Below are 18450 nucleotides of genomic sequence, written 5' to 3'. Positions count from 1 at the left end.
TCAAATTGAAGAAAGTGTGATATTTGATCGAAGATATTAAACTTACTTTTTGACTATTGTCAGTGATGGGGTACGGACTAAACAAGCCCAACAGCAGTGACGGCCCATCAGCCCAAAGCCCAAGGAAGAGTATGAGTTCGGCATTACCAAAGAGTTCGGCCTCAGCCTACAGCTCGGTAAAAGCCAACCAACCATCACGCTCTCAGGTCGGCATCAAGCTCTACTCTCAGATCGGCAACCAAAGCAGTTCGGTCTCAGTAAGAGTTCGGCCTCAGCCTACAGCTCGGTAAAAGCCAACCAATCAAGCTCTACTCTCAGATCGGCAGCCAAAGCAGTTCGGTCACAGTATTCGACCGAACAAGGAGTTAGTGGACCCATACAGGATTTCCACGACTTCCAGCACACCCACTACCACGTGGTGTCAACTCAGGCCACGATCGTAGGCCATGACCTACGCTACATGCATGACCTCCACGACATCCACAACCATCATTAGTGGTGATGCAAGCCACGATCTTAGTTCAATGTATAAATAGAGAACTTAGATCAGATAGAAGGAGGTTAAGCTCTCTAGAGATAAAATAGCAGATAGCAAGTTTGTATTTGTAAGCTGTAGAAAACAGATCAAGCAATACAATCTTGCCCTCCCTTCTTCCCGTGGACGTAGATTTACTTCAGTAAATCGAACCACGTAAATTCTTTGTGTCGTGATCTGTATTTTTCTGCATTCACTAACATCAGAAATTCGCGGATTCATCACTGGCGCCGTCTGTGGGAAACAGAGAACCAAATTTGTGATAAAGCGAATTTTTGACCCTTTTTCCACCCCAAAAAAAAAAAAAAAAAAAAAATGCATACCAGATCACGTACTACCCGTAATACCGTTCGTGAAAACCATAAGGAAGCTAATCCAGCCCGCAGGTCCGGAAAACAGCCTCGGGAGACATCTACTTCCAGTTTTCACGATGAAGGAACAAGCCGCTCGAAAGGTCCACACACCGAGTCTTCCCAGCAGCCTGATTTGAATGAGGCTGTCAAGCTGTTCTTGGCTGAGAAGCAGGATGAGTTCTTAGCCTTCCTGCAAAAGAGCCAACAGCCGAAGACGAAAACGGTAGATTCTCCTTCCTCGTCCAGACATGAAAGTCACTACCGCAGTAGTACCGTGTCTTCCAGGAAGAAGAATCCTCAACCCCGACATGTTCCTGTTCCTCCTCGGTACCGGAATCACAGGAGAACTCCATCTCCTCCATACCGAAGAGGTGTCGGGTTCGCCATGTACGGAGCATTGAAGACTCCGTTCTCGGACGATATCACCCGAACTTCCTTGCCACAGAACTACCGAACTCCGTCAATGACTTATGACGGGTTGGTGGATCCTCATGACTTCCTGGGACGCTATCAGTATAATATGGCGAACCAGGGTCTCAATGAGGTCCATATGTGCAAGCTGTTCCCCGAGCTGCTCATCGGGAACGCCAGAAGGTGGTTCGACAGCCTTCCTCAAGGCAGCATTAGATCCTACCGAGATCTAATGGATGCTTTCCACAGGAGGTTCTTTCAGAAAGCGGAAGCCCGGATTACTTCGGCTCAGCTGCTTTCTATACGTCAAGGTCGCGACGAAAAGATCAGCGACTTCCTGACGAGATTCCATAAGGAATGCCTACAAGTAGATAATCTCAATGATCTACTTGTCATTTCGGCATTCCAAAATGGAATCCTGCCCGGAGCTCTCTACAGAAAGCTCGTGGAATGCAGTCCGCAAACAGCTCAAGAGATGTGGGACATTGCGGACCAGTTCTCCCGAGCCGATGAGGCAGACCGTCGAAAACGGTCTTTAGACAGCTCATCTAGAGGAGACGAAAAGAAGCCCGATCATAGCGATCAGAGGCATCCTCGCCAAACACCTTCCCCACTAAAGGAGGGATAGCGGTCATCCGAGGTGATCAAAAAAGAGCAAGAGTGCAGATTGCGCTTAAAAGTGCCGAGCAATCAGCTCGGCACCATCAAGCATAGCGATCACAGCAACCGGAGTCAGAGGCAGGCGAAATGACCGAAGTCACACCAGAGCCGAACTCAATGGCGTACGGCACTGAAGCCGTGATTCCGGTTTAGATCGGCATACCCAGTCCCCGAACTCAATTTCTCCTCAGAAATGAATGGTGACGGACTGAGAGCCGAACTAGATCTTGCCGAAGAAAGAAGAGAATTGGCCTGCATAAAAGCAGCCAAGTACCAGGAGCAAGTAGCCCGGTATTACAACCAAAGGGTGAAGAAGCTGCAATTTCAAGTGGGAGATCTCGTCTTGGGAAACAACGAAGTAAGCCGAGCAGAAAAGCTGGGCGAACTCGAACCCACATGGGAAGGTCCATATCGGGTGTCAGAAGTCCTCGGCAAAGGGTCTTACAAATTGACTAACGTGTCAGGAGCACAAGTACCCCGAACATGGTACGTTTCCAACCTCAAAAAGTTTCATTTGTAAGAGACAGTCCGGTCAGTCAGTCTTGAGTTCTGTTCGGTCAATGTGTTTTCTTTGGTTTGCTTGGTCTTTGTTTGTCTCTGTGCGTTTTGTCTGTCTATGTGCGTGTCGTCTCTTACAAATGTTACTGAGGTATCTTGTTCTTCGAAGGCTGATCCCCTTCTTAGAACATATATAAGCCCACGATTGTGAGTCAAAGCTTCCAAGGAGGATACAAGACCACAATTCAGCTTAACAAGCAGTCCGTCTGAAACGGACTGCAACAAGCCAACGACTGTGGGTCCAAGCTTCCAAGGAGGATACAAGACCACAATTCAGCTTAATAAGCACTTCGTCTGAAACGAACTGCAATAAGGGAAAGTCCGATCCACGCGATAAACCTCGCCGAATTAGGACGACCAAGTTAGGTCAAAGAAGTTTACCTCATAAGACCGAGGACGACCATGTCTAGTCAAAGAGGTTTACTGCATAAGACCACTTCGGTTAACTGGGAAAGTCCGATCCATGCGATAAAACTCGCCGAATTAGGACAAGGGAAAGTTCGATCCCGGCGACAAAAATCGCCAAATTAGAACACAAAGACGAGTCCGGTCAAAGATGTTTATTTCATCAGACCAAAGACGAGTCCGGTCAAAGATGTTTATTTCATCAGACCAAAGACGAGTCCGGTCAAAGATGTTTATTTCATCAGACCAAAGACGAGTCCGGTCAAAGATGTTTATTTCATCAGACCAAAGACGAGTCCGGTCAAAGATGCTTATTTCATCAGACCGAAGACGAGTCCGGTCAAAGATGTTTATTTCATCAGACCAAAGACGAGTCCGGTCAAAGATGTTTATTTCATCAGACCAAAGACAAGTCCGGTCAAAGAAGTTTACTTCATAAGACCGAGGACAAGTACGATGAAATTTTTTCGCTAAGCTGTAAATACACAGTGTTAGAAGCGAAAACAAAATTTCATTTTCAAATCTTGTTCGGCACACAACTCCGCTACCCTACAAGATGGCGTTACGCTATTACAAAGGACTATTCTACTGTCCAGGGTTGCTAAAGTTGAGCCATCTATTCACAAAATCCTCGTGAAGCTGAGTTCGGGCGTTCCAGGCAGCTGCAGAATAAGCAGGTCGACGAGATGCTCTAATCGACCTGCCACCTCTTCTCTGAGCCCGGGAAGCCCTAGCACCTCGGCGGCGAAGAGTCTCTTCACGAAGCATTTGTTGATCTTGCTCACTCATAATCACAGCTCCTCTACGAACTTCAGCCTGTTCTCGTCTTGATGTTTCCGGCTGTTCCAGAGTTCGTTGCTGACTTGGAGTACGGTTTTGAGCAAGAGAATCAAGGGTTTGAGCTGGAGTATGAACATCTGTTGGCGAGAAATGCCTAAGGAATCTCTCGATTGGAGGACGCCGGGAAAGAACGATGTCGTACCGAGAAGCCCAGCGCCGCAATGATTTCACAACTTGTTGGCAAGCCGAGCTCTCCAGCGCATTGTTCCTCCGGAGTACATGATATTCCTCCCACAGTTCGTCAACTCGTTCCTGAACTTCTGAGATGGTCATTCCTCCACGCCTGCTGATGAAATCCTCATACGCAGTCCTCTCAGCCACGGCGGTATTCAGCTCGGCCTCCAGATCCTTCTTTTCGGACTCTAAGTCCCTATTATCGGCCTCCAGCTTCATTGAACGAGCCAAGAGTTCGTCATTCTTCATCTGGTCAGCTATAGCTCTTTTCTCAGCTTCGTCTAAAGCCGAAGAGTACAGCCGCTTCCAGTGAAGTACCTCCAGCTCCTTGAGAGTTAAGAATACAAAGCAGCTATGTTAGTTCGGCATTTCAGCTTACCGAGCAGGTAGTAAACCACAACAGGAGTAAGAGAGTACGAAAGGCTATACGAAGACACAAGAGCAGAAAGAAGAATTTTTTTCATTCATAAGAAAAAATTCTTTCTATACAAGGAGGGCTTCAAGGCCATTTTACATAAAGGAAGAAACTAAACTAAGAGAAGGGGGGCGAAATCATACTTCGCTAGCTTCGTCTCCGCCTTCTCGGTGAGGTTCAGCTTCCTTCTCCTTATCTGCTTCAGCTTCAGCCTCTGCCTCCTTGCTCTCCCCAGCCTGCTCGGCGCCACCGTAGCCGATCTGCTGCGCCTCCTGATCGGCCTGCTTATCGCCGACCTCCTGCTCCAGCGGCTCGGCCTCACCCTCTCCGTTGTAAGTCGAAGCGGGTGAAACGGGTCCCACGGAGGCAAAGATAGCCTCCAGGTTCTCGTCCCGATCAGCTCGACAACTCCGGACTCGGTCTGCAGAAAGCAGGACCGAGGATGAAGCGAGCTCCTCAAGGAGCGGCAGATTCTGAAGCCGAGCTGCTATCTCTCGGCTGTACAGAGGCAGCACGACGTCGGCCCCCTGCTCGCCCTTATCGGTAATTAGCCTTACCAGATCACCGACAAAGGCCGAGAATTGGTGGCTCAGAAAGAGTTTCTCCACGAAAGCACGGAGACCCTCTCCTTGGGCAACCACGGCGGCAGCATCACTCCGTTTCGTCTGCTCTCGCTGGATGACGAGCTGGTTTTTGGCAAACTGAGCTTCATCCTGGGCCGAAATCCTAGCAGCTCTGGCTTTCTCAAAGTTTGCCTCAGCCTGCTCGGCCCGGTGACAAGCAGCCGCCAATTTCCTCTGCATCTCAGCATAGTCGTTGGACGCTTTGGAGAGCTCGACGGCGACGAGCTTGGAGAGCATATCGTTCCTCTGAAAATGGATAAGGAAAAAAGTCAACAGAGGGCACCAAAAATACAGGACAGAAGCCAAGCCAAAGAATCAAGAAGACAATTCACCTCGGCAAAGTCCGTGGGCCATAAAAATGGCTCACAGATATGCTCCGAAGGAGGCGCCAAGACCACGTCTTTCTCTGGCGCTCTCGGGGGCTTCTGGGTCTTCCCCTTCCTACTTGCCGAAGTCGACTCCGGCTTCTTTGGACCCGAAGAGGTCTTTTGCCTCTTCGGATTCTTCTCGGCATCAGGCGCCGAGCTGGTAGCCTTCTCTTTCTCCGGCTCCTTAAGCTCGGAGGATTTGCGGCTAACCTTATTCAGCATGAACACTGCCAAAAAGCAAGAAAACAAGGTTAGTTTTCTTCGTTAAAGCAGTAGAGCATAAAGATAAAGAGAAATCCTCACCCTCGGCCTCTTCGTCCGAAGACGAGATGTCGAACACGACGTCGCCCTTGACGAGCTCAGACTCCGTGTATTGTTTCCTAACTATGGGAATCTTGTTGAGCTCGCCATCGAGCTCGTCCAACGGTTCAGGCCGAGGATGACGGATAACGGACTTCGGCCCTCTCCAGGGAAAACTAGGAGCCGCGGTCCTATTATAAAAAAAGAAGCGATTTTGCCATTTCGGCCATTTGGTTTTACAAAAGGCCCTAAAAGGCTGTAAAGGGACCAAGTAAAACCAAGATCCCTTCCTCTTAAACTGGAAAAAATTAAGGATTGCCCTCAGAGACAGATCCTTATCTAGACTACGCAGTTCGGCAGCAAAAGCCGATAAGTGCCTCCAAGAGTTCGGAGTCACCTGACCTAAAGGGAGTTGAAAAAAATCTAGCAGCTCTACAAAGGCAGGGGGAAGAGGGAAACGAAGCCCGCATTCTAAGCAGGCCTCGTACACGGTGGCGTAACCCTCCGGCGGAGAGTCAGCCCTATGATCACCGTCAGGTACCACCGCCTTCCCCCCAGGAAAAAAGTATTGTTCGGGTAGGGATATCACAGTATCCTTACTCAAAATACTATGGAAATACTCTACGGTCTTCTCCCCGGACTCTTTCCGGCCAGAAGACCCCTTACCGCCTTTCCTACCGCTACCTAACTCGGAAGAAGAAGAAGAAGACATGGTTCTTACTCTTTGCAAATTCTGAAGAAATTGTTGAAAGCGGAAGGAAATTTTTACGCAAAGGAGATAGAGTGCAGAAGAAGCAGTCGCAAAAGTGCTTCAATGATGAAGAAAGGAGGTATTTATCAGGTTCGGCGAAGATTTCAAAATCGTCGCACCGTTTCGAATCCCACCTTTTCAGGATTCAACGGCCGGATTTTACTGTCGCATTTAATGCAGTCACGTGCAAGGCACGTCCCCTGACGTCAGCCTCCCCCCGTACCTTTATCCAGAATGCCGAAGTGACTCGCTTCGCCGAAGTGATTCACTTCGTCTTTCGGGGGGGGTAGTGATGGGGTACGGACTAAACAAGCCCAACAGCAGTGACGGCCCATCAGCCCAAAGCCCAAGGAAGAGTATGAGTTCGGCATTATCAAAGAGTTCGGCCTCAGCCTACAGCTCGGTAAAAGCCAACCAACCATCACGCTCTCAGGTCGGCATCAAGCTCTACTCTCAGATCGGCAACCAAAGCAGTTCGGTCTCAGTAAGAGTTCGGCCTCAGCCTACAGCTCGGTAAAAGCCAACCAATCAAGCTCTACTCTCAGATCGGCAGCCAAAGCAGTTCGGTCACAGTATTCGACCGAACAAGGAGTTAGTGGACCCATACAGGATTTCCACGACTTCCAGCACACCCACTACCACGTGGTGTCAACTCAGGCCACGATCGTAGGCCATGACCTACGCTACATGCATGACCTCCACGACATCCACAACCATCATTAGTGGTGATGCAAGCCACGATCTTAGTTCAATGTATAAATAGAGAACTTAGATCAGATAGAAGGAGGTTAAGCTCTCTAGAGATAAAATAGCAGATAGCAAGTTTGTATTTGTAAGCTGTAGAAAACAGATCAAGCAATACAATCTTGCCCTCCCTTCTTCCCGTGGACGTAGATTTACTTCAGTAAATCGAACCACGTAAATTCTTTGTGTCGTGATCTGTATTTTTCTGCATTCACTAACATCAGAAATTCGCGGATTCATCAGTCAGTGTTTTGATTTTGTGAAGATAAGATTTTGATTGTGCCATATAATCTGTTTGCTTCAAATAAGGAGGTTAGAGTTTACAAGAGTTTGAGGTTATTAACTTTAATTGGATTTTTCTGCTTCTAGCTTTCAATTTCTGTGAGAGAAAATTTGTGCCATGAATTAAAATTTGTTGATTGAAATGATTAGCTTTATGGAATCGAAAGAGAAAATGAGAGAAACAGAGAGATGTTTGGATTCTCAATTATGGCATGCCTGCGCCGGCAGCATGGTGCAGATGCCATTGAAGAATTCCAAGGTGTTTTACTTCCCACAGGGCCACTCTGAGCACAGCTGTGGGAATGTTGATTTTAGGAATTTTCCAAGAATTCCTGCTTACATACCATGTCGAGTTTCTTCGATTAGTTTCATGGCGGATCCTGATACGGATGAGGTCTTTGCCAAGATGAGATTGTCTCCGACTAGTGGGAGTGATGCCACCGAGGTTGATCATGATGAAGGAGGGGCTGTTGGCTCTGAGAATCAAGAAACGCCCGCTTCGTTTGCAAAGACTCTGACACAGTCTGATGCCAACAATGGTGGGGGATTTTCAGTGCCTAGGTACTGTGCGGAGACCATATTTCCCCGGCTGGACTACTCTGCAGACCCTCCCGTGCAGACCATTCTTGCTAAGGATGTTCATGGCGAGACCTGGAAGTTTAGGCATATCTACAGGGGGACACCAAGGCGGCATCTTCTCACAACCGGGTGGAGTACTTTTGTGAACCATAAGAAGCTCCTGGCGGGGGACTCGATAGTGTTCATGAGGGCGGAGAATGGTGATCTTTGCGTTGGTATCAGGCGGGCGAAGAGGGGGGTTGGTGGTGGAACTGATACGTGGAATCTGGCTGGAGGGAACTCCATTGTGCCTTATGGGGGTTTTTCATCGTCTCTGAGGGATGATGAGAAGAACAATAATGTGAATTGGATAGGAAGGGGGAGAGTGAAGGCGGAAGATGTAGTCGAAGCTGCAAGTCTTGCTGCCAGTGGGCACCCCTTTGAGGTGGTGTACTATCCCAGAGCCGGCACTCCTGAGTTCTGTGTGAAGGCCTCTCTGGTGAAGGTAGCAATGCAAATACGTTGGTGCTTGGGGATGAGGTTTAAAATGGCATTTGAGACCGAGGATTCCTCGCGCATAAGCTGGTTCATGGGAACTATATCATCAGTTCAGGTTGTTGATCCTATTTGGTGGCCTGATTCACCTTGGAGACTACTTCAGGTAATTTTGGGTTTAATATGAATTGATCTTATTTCAGTTTGTTAAATGTTTTATAGCACTATTATTCAGTTTATTTCATTCACTCTTAATTTACTCTTCATGTGTTTTCCTAAATCTTGTTTAGTGTACTTTCTTTTAAATAGTCTATGGATTGACAAGTCATGAAATTTTAGGTTCAATCCTTAATATTTGATCCTCTTCATTGCATTGGATTGATGATGTTCAATATATTGTCTTTAATATGTGAGATATTATTTTGGATCTCTTAATTTTTAATGTTAAATATGCAAAGCTTGCTTGATAGTGTCCAAACCAGCTGTTACAAGGTTTCAGTATGAAAATGATCACAGGTGGCCTGGGATGAGCCTGATCTGCTTCAAAATGTGAAACGAGTAAGCCCTTGGCTCGTTGAACTCGTATCAAACATGCCTGCCATTCACCTTTCCCCTTTCTCACCACCAAGAAAGAAAATGAGATTACCACAGCATTCAGATCACCCTTTCGATGGACAAATTCCTATGCCACCAATCAGCCACCAGCTTGTCGGGTCTAGCAATCCCTTCGGGTTTCTTCCTAATACCACTCCTGCTGGCATGCAGGGAGCCAGGCATGCTCAATATGGTTTATCATTATCAAGTCTCCACGTAAATAAGCAACTGCAGTTGGGTTTGTTTCCCGTAGGTTTTCTGCCTCATGACCGATATCCTACTGGACCGTCCAGTCCCCTCCTTCCGACGACTGCCAGCAATGAGAACATTTCATGTCTACTTACCATGGGAAATCCAACTCAAGGATCAGCTAAACCTGATCACGGCAAGGCAGCCCCATTTGTGCTTTTTGGTAAGCCAATACTTCCAGAGAACCAGATTTCTCTAAGTTGCTCTAGTGATACAGTTTCTCCCACTCGAACTGGCAATAGTTCCTCTGATGGGAATGTAGAGAAAACGGGAAATACTTCTGATGGATCTGGTTGCGGCATTAATCAAAATGAAGTACCAGAGCACTCATCATGTGAAGGAATTCAACCAGATATTATGGAAACTGGTCACTGCAAGGTTTTTATGGAATCTGAGGATGTAGGGCGTACACTAGATCTTTCTCTACTAGGTTCTTATGAACAACTGTACAAAAAACTTGCGGATATGTTTGGCATTGGTGTCTCAGAAATACTGAATAGAGTTCTCTGCAGAGATGCTGCAGGCAGACTCAAGCCAGTTGGCGACCAACCGTTTAGGTGAGACTAATTTGTTTGGCTAATTTAGTTGCATGCCATCTCATCATGTCTTAACATACACTAATAAAAGCATGTATCATTTCTTTATTGCCTTGCAGTAACTTTATCAAAACTACTCGGAGGTTAACGATCTTAGCTGATTCGAGCGGTGACAATGTAGAAGTATAGACGTGTTCCTAAGTAATTTATGCTTTGATTTTCTGACTATACTGCTGAACGACATTCTTGAGTTTCTTTTCTGCTTCTGGATGTGTAATAAGGAAATTTCTCCCATCGATCTCGAGTCACTGCCTTGGTCTTCTGCAACTTGCAAGATGTGCCAAAAGGGTTGGTGATACTGGTCTTGTTTCTTTGCCCTGTGAGGCTTTATGTGGGGAAATTTCATGTTAGTTTTTTTTCACAATTTATGCCCAGGCATTTCCTTCTATGGGAATGAACATGTTGGACTTGATCCCATAGCAATATAGCATAATGTTTGCTGATTTAATAGATTTTTAGAGAAAGGCAGACTCTTGTTGGTTTTCTCAGTGAAGATAGTTGGCCTGAATTTTCTGTGTACAACATAGATTTGATATAAAATGTAACTACTTTATTTACCTTGTTGTTCATCTCATCTTTGCAAATGTTGTTTTACAAAGGATAAATAAATTAATGCCATCATATTTTTACAATGTACTGTTACACACGAATTTTACTTCAAAATAATGAATTGTTCCTTGGACCCAGCTTTCTACTAGTAGATGTGTTACACTGAATTAGGTTCTACTAATTAAATGTTAAAAATACGCGCTTTTTTTCAAAAGTAAAAATGTTAAAAGCTTAGGTGGATGTGGATCAATGTACAGCAATTTAAATTCACAAATAACAAATTGACTGAGTTACTTTAATTCAGTTTATGATTGGAGTTCAATTTAATTTGAAACTTTCAACCACATAAATGTATGATATTTTAAAGTACATGCGATCAATCATTACGAAGTTAGGCTTTTGATCATTGCTTCTCACCACATTGTATTTTTCGATCATCCCTCAGATATGCACTATTTGATGTTTGCATATATATTAATGAAGAATCGAGAGTAGCATATAATAATACAAAGCCTAACAGATAAGGTGATAAAAATATGAAACAGGCTCAAATGCCAGAAGCTACAGATTTCAGCAAATGACAATTATGACATTCACAGTAATTATTGATCCATCTTCTATTGGCTGATCTCATGTATAAGCTTCTGAAGGGCATCGCTTGTAAGAGGAATGTACAAGCAGTCTTCGCCATCTGAGTTTCTTCTCGTCTTCACCAATTCGTGATCCTTGAATTCTGTGAGGTGAGCATTTAGAGTAATTTGGCTACTCACTAGGAAACACTCTCGGCATACTGTGTATAAATTGTTCAATGGCATTCCTGCAAGAAACAGAACCAACACATTTGTTATACAATTGCAAAGCAGGTAAATTGTTCCACCGTAAGACTTAGCCACTTGCCTTCTCCATCAGGATTGGCTAGCTGATGGTCGGCAACAACTTTGAACACATTTTGAGCATTTGGTGTCAAACTCTGCAAAACTATTGAAGCTGTCTTCACAGTTTGTGCGCTGCCACTGTGTGCCAGGATTGGAGGAAAGAATATTCCTTCCACCTTGTATGGTACATAGGTAGGAACATGGTACCAATACCAATTGAATTCAGTGTGTACCATCTTCTTGTTCCATACTGATAGAAGCAATGAAACTTATTCAAAAACAACATTTTCCCAGTAAAACTATAATGTGAGAACAAACTTACATAGAGGTGCATTCACATGATCAGTGGAAGCCACCATGAGAATATGAGAACAAGCTGCGAGTCTGGCGAGATATTGCTGAGACTCTGAATCACGCAAAGCAGGCCCATCAATGTTGTTCACTACAACACAAACAAAAGATTCACCATCGTCCAAATGTGGGCCATCGAGAAATGAAATAAGGTCATCCATGGATTGGGTATGAAATGGTTGCTGGTTCTTAGGATGATTTTCCAATTTCCTTTGGGGTTTCAATTGCTCCATCAGAAGTTCAGCTAATGTAACTGTAACCTACAAATTTCACATCCATGAGGTATTTAGCATTTTGAGGATTCTGACAATTTATCTTCAACTCATCCATAAAAAGCATCAGTATGGGGACAACAATACAAAAGTAGCAAGAAAACATACACAGGGCCATAGAGGATCCAATAATCCATTATTCTAATAGCATCATCAGAGATACTCTACATAACCAGTTAATATAAAAGGTGAATATCTTTTTAAAGCAAAACACAAAGAGCATAAATTGAAATCAGTTAATTGTAAAGGGGCAATCTCCAAAGAGAAGTTACAAGAAAAGGATGACAAGTTCGGTTTTGATTTAGACTACCCAAAATCTGGTATTCCTGACTTGATATTATGTTTCCACTCCTGGGGTAGATATTTAGGCAAAGCTGGGAATACATTGTATTATATATCTTGTCGCATCTAGAAATTTTCTTGGTGGTCATGTTATTTGTAAGGGTAATGGCCACATTAAGCTAACCATACCCTTAAATCATGCTGGCCAAGGCAGTGGGTGAATGTCTTCAACACTTTCAAGAAGTTCCGCAGGGATAATTAATAGCATCCAAGCCTATTTATGTATGCATAGAACATTTATAAATACCAAATATTACACTCATTTAATGAGATATTGTAACTCTGTGAAAGAGATGAATATTCAAGTAACAATAACGAATATAGCAAAATTAAGTAGCTCAGAAAATTGATGTTATCAGCAACTGCTACCAAATTTTTCACCGGGTTATTAAATGAGAAGCTGATTGGGAAGATAAGTCAAAGAGCACCCTATTGTGATGTCCTAAAAAAGACTTAGAAAAAAGTTTCATGCCAATTGAATTACTTGTGGGGGATACGAAACCCTGCACCTTGACCACAAAAAAAATCAATTTGTAACACATACTATCATTTGTCATATGTCTAATTAGGTGTTCCAATATATAAGTAGTAGATCACACTAACAACAAAGATAACAGCAAAATGATGACTAATCTGCATATTTTGCACTTATTTCAGCAATACACTTCCAAGATCGAGAATGAGGTGACACATTGCAACATCCACTTTTTTCCCCAAAGGATGAGAAGATGACAACAAAATGCTAACAAGTTGTCACCCAGAAATACATGTTACAACAGAATCATGTGTAAGTAATCTTCACAGCACATCAAACATATTTATATCAAATTAAATAAAGAATGTCTGCAGACTGCAGATAGGAAAGAAGAAGGGAATGATCACCCATGACTAATAACAAAAGGAAGGAACAGAAACCAGTATACTCTAAAGTAAGGTTGCAAATCACATTATCATTGGCTTTACCTGTTTAAGATTGATTGACTGAAGATATCCATTGATCACAACAACAGAATAATCTGTTAACGCCGTTGAAGCAAAGTCTTCTATCAGCCCCTTCTTTGACCCAAAACCATACATCAAAAGCCCAAATCCACACCTTTCACATGGATAATGAACCAAAATTACAGTTTGAACCAAAAATGTCTAATATTGTCCAACACACACAAGCAAAGAAGAAGATATAAATTTACCTTAACATAAAAACCCATTCTGCATATGATTTCCGGTAACTATTTACCAGATTATTGATCTCTTTCTCGTGCTTGAACTCAAGTTTAGCATATGCTTCTCTTAATTCCTACAGGATCGGCATTAAAAGACATTATTTTTCCATAATGTCATAGAAGTTTACACAATTCTACTTTAGAAACCCCAAAGCATACCTGCTCATCGACGAGATTGATGTCAGAAACTTTGCGCGCAGATTTCTTGCTAGAACTGCACAATTCTTTTGCTAAAAAGTAGTTCCTTGAGAACCCGAACTCCTCTTCCTCGAGGTCATTCGACTCCATACTAGAGATGTGAAGAGAGGAGACAAATTTCAGTTCAAGACAAACAAATTAAATGGTACTGACGTGCCCTAATTGAAAGATTAGGCATCGTAGTTTTCGTTGTCCAAATAAATTTCAGCATTCCATGAAGAAGAAGCTCCAATTTAAAATTTACAATTCCGAAACCGACATTTATCTTCCAAAGTAATCGACAATATCAACATATGTAGTGATGACTTTCCTAGCATGCACAACAAGATAGGTAAACACATCTCTGAAAAAGGAAAAAAAAATAGCCCAGAACTTGGAGTGATGATTACCTTAGGAAATGGAAATTTGATTGTAGAAGATTACGGACGGCGGTTTGACAGAAAAAACTAGCAACTGGGGGAGAGAAGCCTCAGTATTCCCGCCAAAAGAGGGGCGAGATTACGGGAGTTATTTTTATTTTTTGGATTCTTTTTTGGAAAGGGGCCTTCATCTCTGTTAAGCACTCACTATATTTATTTTGTTATTTTCTGGGCTTGGGCTTGGGCTTGGGTTGGGCTTGGAAACATCCAGTCCATTAATTTCTGCATAGCAAAATTTTAGTTTTATTTGCAATAGAATAATATTCCTGCAAAACCAATCCCATTATAGGTTTTTTATGAAAAAATATCTATCTTTAGGTTTGTACTAAAACTATACCAAAAAACTTTTCAGATTTTATTTTATTACTTTCAAGTCCAAATCATTTTATATTTATCAACATGGGAAAAGGGAAGAAAGAGGGGAAGGGAGGGAAGTAAAAATACACAGAAACAAAAACTTACCAGCACTGTTCGACCAGTCCAACCGCGAACCGGCAAGCAATCCGGTCCGGTTCACCCCTAGAAACCGCCAACATGTTAAACCGCTGCTGACCGGCGAAACCGGACGGTCAAACCGGTTCAACCGTGAACCGGAAACTGGTTTTTTACTTTACTAAATACTCTTTCAAAATTTGTTGTTAGCAAGACTTGAACTCATGACCTCTTCTCTATATACCAACACTTTTATCACTCCACCATATGACCATTTTGAAATAATATGAACATTAATTATTCTTATACACTAAAAATGATATTTTTAATCCACATAAAATAATAATTCATTTTGATTTTATATTATTTTAAGAAATTATTAATTATAATATATTTTTTAATTATGTTTTAATAATCACTAGATTTTTACAATATATGAGTTTGTAATTACACATAAATTTAATATGTTTTATATGTAAATATAATTTATTATTACTTAATATTAATATTTTTCTTGTACTATATATTTAATTTATATACATGTTATTAATATTTTTACATAAAATAACTAATTATTCATGTTTAATTATTACTTAATAGTATAATATTATTTTGTTCAATACACTTTTTTAGTTACAATGAAATTTATCTGTTTATATATAAAATATTAAATTTTTTATCTACAATAACTAATGAATCATATATTTATTTTTATTTACCAACAAAAATATTTATGAAATTTATTCATTTACTACTAAATTTTAATATTTATATTACAACTAAAATATAAAGTTAATATTTTTTTATATATTATTAATTATATGTAAATTTAATATATTTTGTATATTGTATACTTAATTATATGTATTTGTAATAGTAAAACGGTTCGACCAGTGATTGAACCGGTTGGACCGGTTAAACTATGAACCAATAGCTTTGCCGGTTCGCCGACCGGTCCGGTTTTAAAACATTGGTTCCAGCGGCTGGGAGAAGATTAAATTGACCTAATTCATTCTATTAATATTTGGTTGGTAATTAATTAGTGGGCTGGCCCATATTAGTATATAGTACACATTTTATTGGTTAGTTAAAAGCTACACACGTTTTTTTTTCTAAATTAACAAATAGAAATATTAATTACTTATGCCTATTAATATTGATTAGTTAAGCTTTAGTAAATTTCTACATAATTTGATAGCTTTTAAATTTTAATATTAAGAATTGATTTATTTTAGTTTAAAAATTGACAAAAAAATATTTAATTTTAAACTAATATTATGCCTAATGCATAATATCATATTATATACGCTATGATGTATAACAAACAACAGTTAAACATTAATAATTAAAACGATACCTAATTTGTATACTTGTGGTATTTTTAAATGAATTTTAATTTTTAATTTTAGTTAACATATTTATACCTTGTGATAACTTTTGTAGTATTTTTATTGCATTTAAATTTTCTAAATTATGTAATTTTTTTGATTTAATAAATAATTGATTTCATATACAGTTATATTAATTAATAAATCTTATCATATTATTTAATTTAATTTAATTTAATAAGTGTCATTGGGTTAGTGTGTAATTTAGATAAAATATATAGGATTAATGGAAAAGTATAAACAAGTGAGTGAATGGGGAATATTCTTTTGGGTTTGAGTTTAGTGTAAATGGTTGGAGTAAAATCAATATTTAGTGTGTCATTTACACTAAGATGGGTTTGACTTTTGAGTATAGGGTAATGGTTGGAGATGCTCTAAGACCATCAAGTTGGGCAACACGGACTTAAAAATTGGTCTACAATGTCACAAACTTTATATTATGTTTGTTATTTTCCAACTCAACCCAAATAAGATATCTTCGGCGAAAAACTTATTCTATGTGGGTAACTGTGAAATGTTTATGATATTTTAGACAACTTCTTAAGTTAGTGGTAAGTAAGATAAAAAGATACATAGAAAGTCATGTTGATTTAGTAGTGTCAAGTAGAATAAAAATGCACGTAAGTTAGTCAGATATGGACATATGGTGAATGATCTACTATATTGAAAGTTTTAGTACACCGCGTTTTCGATATGACCAATTGTTACCTTACGGCCATCTCAATGCGCTGAAATTTTATGGGATATGGGATTTTGATACGGTATACCGCAATAATTATATATATAGTTAAAATGACAACCTAGACAAATAATTTCGAATACATAGGCAAGCAACTCGACATATGGTTCCAATTTCCAAGCAATCTGCAATACGAAATCAGAGATAATCAAGCAATATACAATACATAGGCAAACAAGTCTGCCACGTGGTAGGCTATTGTCATTTTAGTGTAACCCTACATCACAATGTTCAATAAATCAACTTCCTATACTCAAAACAATAAAACACCATCATCATAATTCAACACATAATATATCACACCTTATTTAATTTAATTACGCATAAATATGAAGGAGTAACATATACATATTGGACTTGAAAGAGTATTACTATTACAATTATAGAGTCATCATCCATATTAACCAAGCATGCTCCCAACAAATGGGCATCGGCTGAATCTAATAGGTAGCAGGAAACTGGAAACAAAAATGTTGTATCTAGAGGAGCAAAATTTACAGTGTTTGTTTATTTCTTGAAATGAAAATGTTGACTGTGAGAAACCAATTGCACTTTTCAACACCAGCCAATGCTTCCTTAGAGTTTTTCATGTCTCGTAAATTTGGAAATCAGTCAATGTGATGAACAATTCTTGAGTCACTCAGCTTAATTACTTTACAACTTCATTAAGATCATATCAACGACAACAAGCAAGAATAATATAAATCTGGTTTGATGAAGAAACAATAGAGATACACAAATATGCAAAAAGAGAAACTGTTCTAATTAAGTGCATTATACTAGTATTAATTTAAGATGGGTAAATAAAAAAATAATTTGAAGTAGATTAATTTTGAAGAAAAGCATACAAGAGAACAATTAAGAGAGAAAGATGGGGCTTGGGCCCAACCCAATCCATGTCAAATTCCAAGACACAGCTGTCATAATGGTTAGGGACAGGGTTGTGATTCTCGTCTTTGAATATTTGTGTGGGGTAACCCTAACCAATCACCAGTCAACAACATGTCTCCTTCCTCTTCAGATATGCTTCCTACTGACCTTAATCCCAAACCTATCACCGCACTCAAGCCACGCGCCGCCTCCACCAACACTAAAGATCGTCACACCAAGGTTAACGGCCGCGGCCGCCGCGTGCGGATGCCCGCCCTCTGCGCCGCCCGCGTGTTCCAGCTCACTCGAGAACTCGGCCACCGCACCGACGGAGAGACCATCGAGTGGCTCCTCCGCCAGGCCGAGCCTTCCATCGTCTCCGCCACGGGCACCGGAACCGTCCCCGCCGAGGCCGTCTCCACCTCCTCCGGCCCCCTCCTTCCGTCCCACGATGCGGCCATGGCCGGAAGTGGCGTGCTCACTCTACGTGTACCCCCACCTCCGCCTAGCTGCGGCCTGGACCTCTGCCAGCCGCCGCCGCCGATGGAGTTCAAATTTATACCACAAGGGTACGGACACATGCCATTCACGGCACTGCTACTGGAGCCGCCCACGGAGGAAAAAGAAAATCCCACCGAGTTAGGCCGTGACTACTAGTATGTCTACGGAAGTAATTACCCATTAATTGTCTATTAGTTACTACTAGAACATTAGTTTAGAAATAATCAGTTCACAACTTAGGTGAAAATGCCTTCAACTCGTTGAGAGTTAGGCCTTTTGTGTATTTTGATGCAAAAATGATGGTGTTTTGCCTCAGCCTACAAACTCAAATGCACAACTGCACAAGATTTCACAAACAAAAGATAAAAGTTAGTATAAGA

The 18450-nt window shown here is 41.4% G+C and overlaps 3 protein-coding genes across 3 annotated transcripts; 2 read left to right on the top strand and 1 right to left on the bottom strand.

Annotated features, from left to right (window-relative positions):
* Positions 1–7486: 7486 nt before the first annotated feature.
* Positions 7487–10468, top strand: LOC121799041 (auxin response factor 18-like). The gene is made up of 3 exons (XM_042198366.1): positions 7487–8638; positions 8989–9872; positions 9971–10468. Exons 1-3 carry the CDS (start codon positions 7562–7564, stop codon positions 10038–10040), a joined length of 2031 nt encoding a protein of 676 aa, XP_042054300.1. The 5' UTR covers positions 7487–7561; the 3' UTR covers positions 10041–10468.
* Positions 10469–10908: 440 nt separating this feature from the next.
* Positions 10909–14252, bottom strand: LOC121799033 (origin of replication complex subunit 2-like). Its single transcript, XM_042198355.1, has 7 exons — positions 14111–14252; positions 13683–13812; positions 13491–13597; positions 13264–13396; positions 11658–11946; positions 11358–11585; positions 10909–11277 (listed from the first exon to the last, which is right to left on the bottom strand). Exons 2-7 carry the CDS (start codon positions 13809–13811, stop codon positions 11078–11080), a joined length of 1086 nt encoding a protein of 361 aa, XP_042054289.1. The 5' UTR covers position 13812; positions 14111–14252; the 3' UTR covers positions 10909–11077.
* Positions 14253–17495: 3243 nt separating this feature from the next.
* LOC121748256 (transcription factor TCP11-like) lies at positions 17496–18385 on the top strand. Its single transcript, XM_042142501.1, has one exon. The coding sequence runs from the start codon at positions 17702–17704 to the stop codon at positions 18224–18226; it is 525 nt and encodes a 174-aa protein (XP_041998435.1). The 5' UTR covers positions 17496–17701; the 3' UTR covers positions 18227–18385.
* Positions 18386–18450: the final 65 nt, after the last annotated feature.

Source organism: Salvia splendens, chromosome 1, assembly GCF_004379255.2.
Source record: "Salvia splendens isolate huo1 chromosome 1, SspV2, whole genome shotgun sequence".
NCBI classification, from domain to species: Eukaryota; Viridiplantae; Streptophyta; class Magnoliopsida; order Lamiales; family Lamiaceae; genus Salvia; species Salvia splendens.
This window is presented reverse-complemented; position numbering and strand designations above follow the sequence as displayed.

What these genes read in the sequence shown, in the direction of transcription:
- LOC121799041 (XM_042198366.1), top strand. Translation starts at nt 7,562, where the DNA reads ATGATTAGCTTTATGGAATCGAAAGAGAAAATGAGAGAAACAGAGAGA. An exon ending in CACCTTGGAGACTACTTCAG is followed by an intron (nt 8,639 to 8,988) that starts GTAATTTTGGGT and finishes AAATGATCACAG; the next exon opens with GTGGCCTGGGATGAGCCTGA. An exon ending in GTTGGCGACCAACCGTTTAG is followed by an intron (nt 9,873 to 9,970) that starts GTGAGACTAATT and finishes ATTGCCTTGCAG; the next exon opens with TAACTTTATCAAAACTACTC.
- LOC121799033 (XM_042198355.1), bottom strand. Translation starts at nt 13,811, where the DNA reads ATGGAGTCGAATGACCTCGAGGAAGAGGAGTTCGGGTTCTCAAGGAAC. An exon ending in TCAATCTCGTCGATGAGCAG is followed by an intron (nt 13,598 to 13,682) that starts GTATGCTTTGGG and finishes CCGATCCTGTAG; the next exon opens with GAATTAAGAGAAGCATATGC. An exon ending in GAATGGGTTTTTATGTTAAG is followed by an intron (nt 13,397 to 13,490) that starts GTAAATTTATAT and finishes TCCATGTGAAAG; the next exon opens with GTGTGGATTTGGGCTTTTGA.
- LOC121748256 (XM_042142501.1), top strand. Translation starts at nt 17,702, where the DNA reads ATGTCTCCTTCCTCTTCAGATATGCTTCCTACTGACCTTAATCCCAAA.